The sequence below is a fragment of the Kryptolebias marmoratus genome, linkage group LG21, assembly GCF_001649575.2.
Source record: "Kryptolebias marmoratus isolate JLee-2015 linkage group LG21, ASM164957v2, whole genome shotgun sequence".
Taxonomy (NCBI): Eukaryota; Metazoa; Chordata; class Actinopteri; order Cyprinodontiformes; family Rivulidae; genus Kryptolebias; species Kryptolebias marmoratus.
Genome location: NC_051450.1, coordinates 8609185 through 8622174, shown reverse-complemented (window position 1 = coordinate 8622174; position 12990 = coordinate 8609185). Strand labels below are relative to the sequence as shown.

Sequence of the window (12990 nt, the reverse complement as noted above, 5' to 3'; positions counted from 1 at the left end):
AACGGCATAACAGCCATTCATCTCCCCAAGCATTTATGATGAGCATGTAAGTGTCTAATATTTTCCACCATGTTGTAGACAATATAGGAGGCTCACCAGTGTGATGCTGGAAAGGCGGTGGTCTCTGTATTTTAGGGCAGAAGGCTGCTCACAATGGAGGCTGATGGCATTCCCATTTAAATAATAATGTGAAAGACAATACAAAAAACAGATCAGAGCAAAAAATTGTTACCGAGCACTAAGTGCTGCAGTGTGAATGTAGCCTCAGATCATCTTGCCAGTCTTTTAATATCCATTCACTTCTTACTGTATCATTACGACACAGGTGCATACACCAGAAAATGAACACGGTGACACAATGTGCAATCATAAAGAATAGATTTTTCAGACAGCAAGGAGATTGATATAGCAAAGTTCATAGTTACAGTACATTACTTTATAAAGTAAAATCTTCCACTGATAATGTTGAAGTACAGAGTGACAGATTTTCTGAACGAACCTGGTGCTTTTTTCAGTTTTTAAAACACTAAGATGGAACATCCACTAATACTGATAAGCGATATTAATTCTACTAACCCATTCTCACAAGCATTTTCTTCTTCACTGCAACAAATTTATGTCAGTGACTTGCTGTTTTTAGCATCAAGGGCTCTACAGGTGCACTTTTTTTTAACAATCTAAATTGGTGCACTAATTGAACTAAGCAGAGGATCTGACTTGGAAATAAATTCCAGCATTATTTACCGTGGCTGGGGATGGCGAGAGCTGAGTCAACATTGCCTAATTTATCGCATGCTGCTCTGAGCACAAATCCTCAGAAGACCTGACTGATAAGGTCAGATGGTGCCAATGGGAGTCAAAGGTGGCAGAGCACAAACTAAAAAAAAAAAAAAAAAAGAGAATACAGTACATTTTCTAATCTTAAATCAAGCGTAAAGAATAAAGCAGCGCCACAATGAAAAACGGCACTGCTAATTTCAGGGACTATCTGATGATTCATCTTCAGCTGCGTGACACATTGTACGTGGAAGGCAGTGAGGCGAGGCTCCTTTGCAGATAACGAAACGGCAGATTCTCTCGAGCGCATTAGAATTCAGCAAGCTCTTTGGTTTAAAGATGGTGTTTGATAGATGACAGTCTGCAGAGCATAAAGATGAAGCAGTTCATTACTTTGACTCAGCCAGGGGGGTCAGATGTGGGGAAATCTGCAAATCTTTCACAACAATAGTACTTCCACTATGGATATTACTGTCTGAATTAAAGATTTATGAATTAACTCATAAGGGCTGACCAAGCTGGAAAAAATGAAAATGACTGTGGGAAAAAAAAAGATCTAAATCATAAATGTAGGACGCCAACGTTTCAGGAAAATACTGGGCTTTGTCCTTAATACAATCAAACCGAGTCACGTATTTTATCAGTTAACATTTAAAGAAATTGTGTTTTTTAGATCTCTGTGCCTAACAATAACACATTTTGAATCTTTTTGACCTCAGAAATTACATAGATGTAAATAAAGTACTCAGAAAGCCATAAAAAAGGATCAAACTGCAATTAATGCAACAAAGTGAAAGGAGGGAAAAATAGTTTTTACACTGTATGTCTAAAAATATACTTACACACTTCTAGAGCAAGTGAATTGGGTTTGTGATTTCTAAATGGCTCCAACCAGGATGAGGAAATGAGGACAGCCACGTGGGTTTTCTTGATGTCCCAGGATATCCGCTTGGCTGTTGCAATACAACAATATAGCAATGTATACATCTATACATGTTTAGACAGCTTGAAATAGTTTTGATACTTATTAACTTTGAGCTGTGAGTCAAAACTGGTTAATACGAGCTTTCCTGCCCTGTGACAATTCTGTAGAAGTTTGTCTGTTCCAATACTTAAACCTACACAGAAACTGTCCTCCTTCCATGGTGCTAACCTCGCTTACATTTTGTGAAAATTACAAAAATTGCTCTGCAGTAGAGCGAGCGTGAACGACCTGAGTGATTCAAGTGAACCGAACCACTTTACTGAGTGACTCAGATATGGCGTCAGATTTACGCCAAATGTCCACCATGGGTGTGTATTGAGCTCCATGCGCGCACTGAACATCCTATGTACGCACATTTCAGTGACCACAAGCGCACTGAACATTCCATGTACGCACATTTTAATGACTACAAGTGCTACTCTACTGCAGGGCACAAAACTCAACACACATGTGCACGAGTTCAACTCCGACTCAGCCGCTTTAGCTCCACACAGAGATGAGTTAGCTGTGGAAGCCAGCACCAATAAGGGTCACGGGGCGGGGAAAGGAGAAAAGTGGCCAATCGTATGCGGGTTAATTCTTTGTTTTTTTTTTCTACACTTGTACACTTGCGCACACAGGGGTAGATCCACAAGCGAATAAATTGATATATTGTGGCTGCAACTAATGTGCACATGTGTTGAGTTTTGTGCCCTGCATTAGAATAGCGCTCGTGGTCACTGAAATGTGTGCACATGGGAGGTTCAATACGTGCATGGGGCGTGATACACTTGGCATAAATTCGACACCATACTCAGATTAACTCGAGTCCATAAAGTAAACTGAATTTACCAGCTCTAGAATGTAAAACAAGTTGTAAGGATTTGGGTTTTGTTTTATTTCTTGATTTATTTTGTATTTATTGTCTTGTCTTTGTATTGTTCTGTCTTTGTCGTGTAATGACAGAATTTACTGTAGGGTAACACCTGTTGTTTAGAAGTCCTGATAATGTTATGACTTCTATTCCAAGTGCCATGGGTTCTCACAGAATGAGCTCGTTTATAGGAGTGATGTTGAATTTTCTCCTCATGGGAACCAGACTGACTTGCCTTTCCCTAACTCCTCCTTCTGGTCCAGTATTTCAATATCTTTAATAAAAGCACCTGTGTGGACTTGGGGGGCGAGAGCTGGAATTCGGAGCTTCCCCATTTGGACCTGGGACTCTGATGTTAATTCTTTATTGTCTTTAATGCTCTCTATATTTTGTGCACAACATATAAATAAACCTGTTTGAGTGATTTCATCTAACAGTGCCTGGAAATTGATTTTTTGCTGCCACAACAGTCATCATTCATTCCTCCTCAGTCTGTCTCTTGTCTATTCTGCCACGCCCATCTCCACCTGTTAGCAATTGTTATCACTCACCTGTGCTCACTTCCCATAATCATCCTCTGCTTTAAAACCTGGTCTTGTTCTCCACTTCCTCTCCGGTTCATTGTTGTTGTTTTGTCCATTTGGATTTCTGTTATAGTTTGTTTTGCTGCCACGTCAGCCTTTTGTTTTCTAGTTTTGTTAATCTTATTCATTATTATTATGAGTCCGCGCTCTGGGTTCCTCCTGCTTACCTCCGATCCTGACTCAAGCCTCATTTTTTTTGTCTTGTTTGGCTGTATCTTTTTTGGATTTACTTCAGTTGGAAAAGGGTTACATAAATAAAATTGTGCTGAACTGATATGTGGTTTTGTTCAGTTTATTAGTTCAGAAATAGGCCCCGTCTACTCTGCTCAGAACATTATTTAAAACGGATATTTTTTTCTCTGCTTGTGAAAAAAGGTTTTGTTTAAATTATTCTAAACACAAAATGCTAAAAAACATTTACTAGGTGGTGAGAACACTAACAATACTATTTGAAACTAGTGGCACCCGGAGAGCGCAAATTTCTGCCAAGGCCATAGGGTCATTAATAAATAATAACCACCAAATTTAATCACAAGAAACAATCTAATGAATTGTTTCAACCCCTACATTTCCTGAAAATCGTAGCAAATGCTGTTCATTAATTTTTAAGTAAACTTGCGAACAGCCAAACAAACCAACCAACACCACTGAAAACAATTTTCTTGGCAGAGGTAATTTCAAAGAAAGAATTTGTTAGCTTGGATAAGGTTTTTCCCCAAAAATCACATTTTCTTTCATGCTGTTAACATTGTGCTTTAACCAATTCAGCACATGGCCAAAATCTATGGTGACAAAATCAGCATAAAGTGAGGTTAATGTAGTAAAATGAGCTCCATTGTTGTTTTGGTTTCTAGTTGATAGTGAGCCTACACAGATACAGTAAAACTTTGCTTTTAAAAATCTCCACTTTGGAAGGGGTTTTTAAATGTCTTACGAAAAACCCCATTTTAGTGCTAAATAACAAGTACAGCAGATGTTCGAAATCAAAACCAAACTCATTTTTCTCTGCATCACTTATGAATGTCAATATTTCCTACTCAATAAATGTTTCTTCTATGCTTTAATGGATTTGTGCATGCTTATTTGCATTTCATGTCTGTTTGTTTTTAAGCATATTTATGGATATGCTGGGTAGTTTTTAGGAAATGTGTACTTTTCAATTGTTAGATGTCAAAGAGAACTTTCTGTTTTTTGTAAATTTATCGTTACCCTAATGTGTTGCTTTCATTGTCACATTTATTTACTTTTAAAGTGTGTTTTATTTGTAGCTAATTATTGAATTTTTGTGTCTACCTATGTAACAAACAGAAACTTCACAGGTATAACTAGTATTATACCAGTGCTTTTTTTCATATTTATCCCTTTTAAATCTTTTAAATTTTTTAAAGTTGTGTTATCTTCTCAAAGGGATGCAACCTTGATGTTTTTGCAGATTTGTGTTTTCAGCTCTTATAAAATGAAAGTCTATTAAATGAATCACATTTTTCTTTTAAATTGATACTTTCAGAATGAGTGCTTGGGCGGCTGTTTAAGGTTGCAAAGGCAACCACAAATTCTTTTCCCAGATTAAAATGATTTGTGTCTGATTTAATTTTAAGGAACAATAATATTAATTTTAAGGAATAAGATGCTACCGTTCTGCTTGTAGTATGCAGGTAAACTTTGAAACATGTTGTAAATTTACATGTCATGGTTGTTTTCTTATTTAAATGAGAGGAATGGTGTGTAAAATCTGTCCTCCAGAGAGATGCTAACAAACATATCTGTGGCTCAGATTGCATTTTGATTTATTCATAGCAGCAGTGATCCACAGTTTGTACGGATGAGAAAAAAAAACATCTTTACAGCTGGACACATGAGTCACTTTTCAGGCGAAGCCGTAAACAGAAAATTAGACATCAGTTTACATTTGCTTTCTTGTGCATTTTGTCAGTGTCGAAATAAAATTCGGCTTGATAAAGGCATAAATAAAAAAGGCAACGTTACCAAATACATTGTACATGAATATTTTGTCACAGAGAACACAATTCCTTTGTACATCACAGTGCAAAAATAAACAAGGCAACAGTTTAAAAAAAAAGCAACATCACTTACAAAAAAATACATTCATCAGTGTCAGTTCTTGTACACGAATATAATGAAAAATAGCTTTACTTATAGTCATATATACTTGCTTAAAGTGAAGGGTAGAACAGCCCACATGTGGAAATTTACAAATATATCTACGCAAACTTACAAGAGCTTTAATATGAGGTGAGCCGATGTTGTTGGTGGGTTTCATGGCCTCACTTTTGGCTATAAATCACATAAAAAGAGACCCTTTCAGTCTGCTTTAAACAGATATGACAGCTTATGTGCAACCAAAACCAGATTTTTTTTGTGCAAATGAAAGTAACATTGAATAAATTCCAAAACAAAATTGCCTCAAGTTATTCAGAAAATGCAAAGCCTGAGAGAAATACCTTTTTTTTCCATGCACCCAGTGTTATCTTTCCACATTTTACCCTTTTACAACTTAGCCTTCAAACATTTTAGACAAAAATGTCATAAAAAAAAATCAAAACATTAGAAATCCTGCGATTGTTGCTTGTGCTCTTGTTTTGTCGTCTACGCTTCAAAGTGCTTAAATCTGCCAAAAAACCCCCAAAAAATCGACAACAAAAACCATGTTTTTCACTTCTGTTTCACCTCCACTAAAGTACAAGTCACTCTTTGGCAAAAAAGGCAAAAAACACTAGCTTTTTCACGATTGACGTAGAAGAGGTTTAAAGGCTTGTCTCACAAACAAAAACACATTGATGATATATTTGTACAAATGACAACAGGGAGAATAAGTGAAAAAAGTCCTCATGAGTCTGGATAGTGTCAGTTTTGTGAAGTGTAGTCTGCCAAATTAAGGTTAATGAACAGCTGCTTTTAAGCTCACTGCGACAACAAAAGTGACATTTTAGTGTCCCGATCCTCTTAGTTTCAGTTGTTTGAAATGATTGGATGCCTCCAGAAGACAATATTTACAGATTGCTGCTGCTGAACAAAATACAGAACGACAAGCTGTGTTCAAACCTACCTCTTAAACAACCTGACTTATGAAACCAGAAGTAAGTGCCTTGATCATTTACAGCACTCCCTTTTAACATTATGAAGGTTGTACTTCCAGGGTTTTTAGCTCCACTTTACACAAAGCTTAGGCACAAGAGAGCATGTGAGCAGCAGAAAATCTCCTTGAAGGTTTTCCTCATCTCTTGGCTGCGAAAGGCGTAGATGATGGGGTCGATGACGGAGTTGCACATGATGAGGATGAGGTACATGTTGAAGTGGGACATGAAGCAGGTGCAGTAGGGGTTCCTGGGGCAGGAGATCATGAGGATGAGGTGGAGGAAAAAGGGCGCCCAGCACACCACAAACACCCCGAGGAGGATGGTGAGGGTGATGGCGCCCTTCATGTTGGCCCGCTGCTGAATGGGCGCGTTGCCCGGCAGCGCCGCGATGCGCTTCATGTGCAGGCGCGCCAGCAGGAACATGTGCACGTAGAGCGACGCCATGAGCACCAGCATGGTGAAGAACATGGTGATGAGGCAGATGAGAACGGTGGTGCTTTCGGAGTAGATGATGAACAGGATGCCGGAGACGGTGCAGCACGTCCAGATGGCGCTGATGACCAGCATCGCTCGCCGCAGGGTGACGATGTTGTGGTACCGCAGCGCGTAGAAGATGGTAATGTAACGGTCAACGGCGATGGCAAGCAAGCTGCAGATGGACGCCAACAGGGAGCTGCAGATCATTGAGTCAAACACATTGTCCATGCTTTTAATCAACGTGACAGGGATGGTGAGGCTGCCTCCATTAATCAGAGCTATGACGAGAGTCTCTGAAGCGTTGGAGACGCTAACAAGCATATCGGCAACCGCAAGGCTGCAGATGAAGAAGTACATCGGCGAGTGAAGGTTCTTGTTTTTGATGATAGCAGCAACAACTAGGATGTTCTCCAGCAGGCTGATGATACCCAGAGTGAGGAACACCTCTGTGGAAATCAGAAGCTGCTCGTAGCATCCTGTAGACGAGTCCTTCTCCTTGCCGGAAAAGTTTTTGTCAAGCGACGAAGTGCCCGAGGTCAGGCTCCTGTTCGGGTAGCCTGGGATCAACCCATGTTGAGCGGTGGAGTTCATGTTTTAAGCTCCCTTCTCCTCAGGGTTAGGTCTTCTTTTCTTCGTTTCTCAGAGTCCTAAAACCTCTGCAGTGATTCCTTAGAAGAAGTCGACAAAAAGTGGTGTTTTCACCCTTCGGGCTTTCCAGGAAAGGCACTTTCTTTTTAATCACCTTTTGTTGTTTCATTCACGAACAAAGACGGCCCCGCCGTTCTGATGAAGTATAGGGTGAATATAAATGTTCCCCCAAAACCATGTGGGGAAGATAAGTAAAGCAGAAAGCGTGTGAGGCTGAAAAATAATGAGCAGGAACATGAGAGGCAGAGCGCAGCAGCTTGCTGTGTCACCGAAAGGCAGCGCATCACTTCACAACGGCCGTGGTCTTCCTCTGCTCTCACTTTCCTCTCCGTTGCTGCTGATATACCAGACACACACTCCAACACACACACACCGCTGAGCCTGCAGTTCTACCCACTCACTGATAAGCTTGGAGGAGGAGCAGCAAATACTAGGCTGATGCACGGGTGGAGAGTTTGTAATGAATCCAACACGTTGCCACGAATGAGAAGCGTTTAGCCTCTCAGGAGGAGTTAAAACTAAAATAAGTAAAATTATAAAAAGGTCTAAAAAACGCTGCAAACTCGACAAAAAAAAAACCCAACAACATTAAAGTCAAATTTAAAAAGATATTCTATAAAGATTGGTTTTCGGAAACCTGCAAATACAAACTGCAGACGTAAAAACAGATGTTGGAACAAATGGATTTAATAACAAACATTTAGTTTGCAAACAATAGAACCTTAATTGAGATAAACCGAAAACCTTGATCATTTCTTACTACCAGGATCAATACCTTCAAAGCATTTTTTTTAGATCCAAATTTCACATTTCTGCAACAGCAGAACAGACTAGAGGTAAAAAACTAATTGAAACTAAAGACCTCAATTCTCAGATACGCATTAGTTTCAATAAATGTCCATTCTGGTTAGTGTGTATTCCTTAGCTTTCAGTGGCATACTAATACACTAATAAGCACTACTGATTTAAAAATCAAGCTAAGTACTATTGAATAATCCAGTCACACAACTCAAGCAGTTCTCCTCTGAGTTCCTTCTTCTACATTAACACAACGAAGAGGCAATCATAACACGGAACAAAAAGGAAGCCAGGTGGTAAATCTCTGTGGCGACAGCAATGACCTAGAGCGCTTTTCACCATGTGGAAGTTTTTCTGATGACGTCATTAAGTGTGAACAATGTGAAACAACTTTGGAAGGGTTTCAAAACTTATGAAACCAAATTGTGACTCATTTGGAGACGAAAATGAGAAATTAAGACACTTTGTGACTAAATTCTAACAAACAACTTTATGAAGAATTTCTTTGCAGTTACTTCTATATGCAAATATGCTGTAAGATGCTTTATTTTTGTTAGTGTTTTCATTTTTTTTTTCAGTACCTTTAAAGTAATAACACTTATTAGGTCTACATTAAATAAGTGGATGTTTTTTGGTATAACTTTTTTAATTTTTATAAACTGAAACTGGATTCAGTTTTTCTTTTTATAAGTAAAATTTAAAAATTCTTGTCTGATTTTCCAAACTAATAGAACTCGATTTCTACTGCAGGTAAGATAAGGATTACTAGAAACATTTCTACAAAAAAAATCTAAACCACCTCATCTTAAATATCATATAGGTACCAAAATAAATACATTTTAAACTGTGAAATCACTAAGCTTTCTTTACAAAATTGCTGTGTCAAGCTGTGCTGTTTTCCCCGCATCATGGTTTGATCTCTCATCTCTCCTCAGGCTCTTCTTAAGCCCTCAGCATCACAGATGGGCCATCATCATGTTAAAAAATGACTTGTTTTTCTGCTCAGACCCGGAATGATGACGCCAGTCGATGACATGTCTGCCTGTTTTTCTACTTCTGGGCAAGTGATTTATTTCCGTCGCCTAAATTATGCTGCTATGATTCACCAGATGTTCTCAAGATAATATGATGCGCCTTGAACGACTGTTGTTGGGACTATTAGACTCATTTTTGCACGAGAAACAAGTTCAGAACATCTGATAGCATTCCTTTTTTGAAATTTTCATTACTGTGCTCGAAAACAACCATGTAATTTAAAGTTTGAGCCCAAGAAATATGAAACTTCCTGTTTATTGGGCTGCTTAATTTATGTGATGTGGTGCCGACAAACCAGAAATCAAGTATGATTTTTCTTACCCCCTAAAAACTGATAGAAACAGTTCAAGTGTGTATTGGTACGTTATTCCTACAATTAAAACTGTTAATGGGGCCGACATCAAGATGGTCAACTCTTATAAGTATCTGGGTTTGATCATGGATGATAAAATCTCTTTCAAGGAGCACAATAATAATCTTGTATCTAAAATAAAAACAAAACTGGGTTTTCTCTACAGAAACAAGACTTGTTTCACTCAGCAAGTTCGAGATTATTTAATCTCAACATCATTCCGTCCTCTTTTGGACTATGGGGACTTGTTGTTCATGAATTCACCAGAACAATATTTAAAGAAACTGGACTCAGTATATCATTGTGCTCTTTGTTTTATTACCGGCTGTGGATATCGTGTTCACCATTGTCATTTATATGCAGCTACTGGTCGTCCTTCTCTTTCTGTTCGCAGACAGTCACATGCTTATTTTTGTTTATAAATGCATACTGGGACTACTTCCTTCTTATCTGACTGCTTTTATGATGAAGTCCAATATACCTGGAATGGTCTTTATTCCCAGGCCTTTTCTCATATGTTTGTTCCCAGTTAGGACAGATCTGGGTGAGATAGCATTTAAATATGCTGCTCCTTCAGCTAGGAATGACTTTCAGCAAGAGTCTAAACTGACAGAGAAAGCGACTCTTGGTGAACTAAAAGCATTGCTGAGGAAGAGAGTTTTAACTGCCATAGCTTTCAACTTTTTTGTATGTTTTCTCGCTATTAACATTATATATTATGTAATGTAAATGTTGATATTTGCTATCTTGCCAGGTCCCTCTTAAAAAAGACTTTAAAGATCTCAACAAGGATTTTATCTGGTTAAATAAAGGTTATGGTACATAAAAGGCAGAAAGATACATCTTCTGGTGTTGTACCCTTAAAATTGTAAATAATAATTTAAAAAATGGTGAAGGAAGCCAGCACAGAGCTCTTCAATTCACCCGTCTGTGATGACATTTCATGGACGTATTAGCAATTTTTGCCGCAAGATCCATGTTTGAGTAATTTCTCTTTTTCATGATTTTACCCCCCACTTACTCAAGATGTTGTCACAAAGGAGAAGCTTTGACCATCCAATGTAAAGTTAACATAATAATTCCAGAAAAAAGTTAAATTGCAGCGAAAGAAATTATAATTTGATCCACTGTAGCACATAGATTACAATGAGTCAATCAATTACAGACACTGATAATCTCAACTCGTGTGTATAAAGCTCACCTGATGTCAAAGGACATCAGGGACAAGGGAGTAGATCTGCACATGGCTGGAATGGACAACAAGACCATTAGCAAGAAGTTTGAAGACGGTGACAACTGTTGCAATTATTTGGAATTGAAAGAAATATAGAATGACCATTGAGTGCCCTTGGACTTGCCTCATGGGGTGAGGATGATCATTTGAAAAAAATGAGAAATGTGCTCATAGTTACATGAGAATCGCATCTTAATGATCTGAAGGCAGATCATTGGGCCCACAGTCACCAAAAACACCATTGGTAACATAGTTTGATGTGATGGATTGAAGTCTTGCAGCGCCTGCAAGGTCCCCTCGCTCAAGAAGGCACATGTACAAGTCCGCCTTAAGTTTGCCAGTAAACATACATAAATGTGGACAAGATGGGACCTGCTTCTGCTGCAAGATTTCAGTTAATTACAGCATAGGACAGTGGTGTCCAATCCTGGTCCTGGAAGGCCACTATCCTGCATGGTTTAGTTGTTTCTCTGCTCTTCAGCAGGTCTTCCATGTTCTGCAGAAGGCTGTTAATCACTTATTCATTCAAATCAGGTGTGTCACAGCAGAGAAACATCTAAAACATGCAGCATAGTGGCCCTACAGGATCAGGATTGGACACTACTGGCATAAAGTGTTACCAGGGGTGTTTTTGGTAATTGTAGAGCGAATGTAAAACAAGTGTTTAGGAACCACCTATAAAGTAAGCCAAGGATAGGAATCCCCTAAAATTAGTACCAATGTTAAAGTCATTTATATATTTAAGTTTCTCTCAGATGCTTAGAAACAAAGTTTTTTTTTAATTAACAATGAAATAAATGAACAACACTTCTTACACTAAAAAAAGCACAGTCTTATACACGGGCAGATTACTCCTATATTATTAATGGTCCTTTCTCTTCTTGAAGGCCACAGGAGGGTTAAATTTTTTTTTTTTTTAAATCGCCAGTGGGGTTGCAAAGATTCAGAGCTGTGGCTGTAAGTGTCAAAACACAGCTCTAATGCTCTGGAAGTTACAGAAACTAAGCCAAGACAGGTTTGAGACACCCATGAGGGAAAGTGCAATCCAGTAAAAAAGTTAACATATCACTTTTAATCACTTTTTAAACATCTATAAAGAACGTTACTCGCTCAACTGGAACCCTGAGGAAAAAGAAATAAGAGAGCCCTGCAGCCAGATGCGTTTTTTACACCCCACAAGCCGCAAAACATATTGAGCACAGTTTCTAATAAAAGATGTATTTCTCTTGTGATCTGTCCATTTGCCAACACTGCATCAAAACACTTGCTGCTGCTGTTCGAGTACTCCCCTCCACCCAAACACTTTTGTCTGCTCACCACTTGTGTTGCTGCTGGGAGATCATCAAAGATGGGAGGAAGAGACTCCTAATGCATCAAAGCTCAAGCTGAATAAAAAGCATCCAATCTTGTGCTGTTTTTGTTTCCTCCATGCAAAGCCCCTTGGAGAAAAAAAAATGTTTCAGAACTTAAAAAACATCTGCTCCTTTTCTTTGGTTCCTTCCTGATTCTTCTGCAGCACGTATGAAAGCCAGCAAAAGAAGGCAAAATATGGCTTTGTGTGTTTCACTTGTATAATCCGAACTAAATACAGCACTGAAATAACTAATAGAAACAGAACATCCACAGCTGTAGATGGGGTTTTATTGGTGGAATTGTTTCACTTTGAAGAGATGCTAATGGCTCCAAAAGTGTATTCTTCAGCTGGCTATTTCTGGTCAGAGACTTGTTAGATAAGATGAAATGGAAACATGTTTTGGGAAATTATGTTTGACCTGAAACTGTTTGTTATCTGGGTTGATACCCGGTAAACTAACATAACTCACCAACCATTATCACCACCTATTACCAACTGTCAGTCCACAGTTACCACACTACATACTCACTGACTTTTATCCATCTTAGCCAGGGCATGACTCACCAGCGATGGTCCGTCTCAGCCGGAACGCAGTAAATTTGTGCGACTGAACGAGAGAGCGAATGGTTGTTTGTTTCTATGTGTCCCTGTGATGGACTGGAGACCTGTCTATGTCCCCCGCCTCTTGCACAGTGACTGCATCAGCTCCCGACGACCCAGAAAGGAAAAGCAGCTGAAGAAAATGGATGGAAAGATGGTGTTTTAGGAAAAAGTTGCAGCTCTTTATTGCTTATT

General features: G+C 38.8%; 1 protein-coding gene across 1 annotated transcript; it reads right to left on the bottom strand.

Annotated features, from left to right (window-relative positions):
* Positions 1-4963: 4963 nt before the first annotated feature.
* Positions 4964-7716, bottom strand: mc4r (melanocortin 4 receptor). Its single transcript, XM_017414053.3, has one exon. The coding sequence runs from the start codon at positions 7363-7365 to the stop codon at positions 6373-6375; it is 993 nt and encodes a 330-aa protein (XP_017269542.1). The 5' UTR covers positions 7366-7716; the 3' UTR covers positions 4964-6372.
* Between the last annotated feature and the right edge of the window lie 5274 nt (positions 7717-12990).

Bases quoted from the DNA above. Each gene is read 5' to 3' on its own strand.
- mc4r (XM_017414053.3), bottom strand. From the start codon at position 7,365: ATGAACTCCACCGCTCAACATGGGTTGATCCCAGGCTACCCGAACAGG.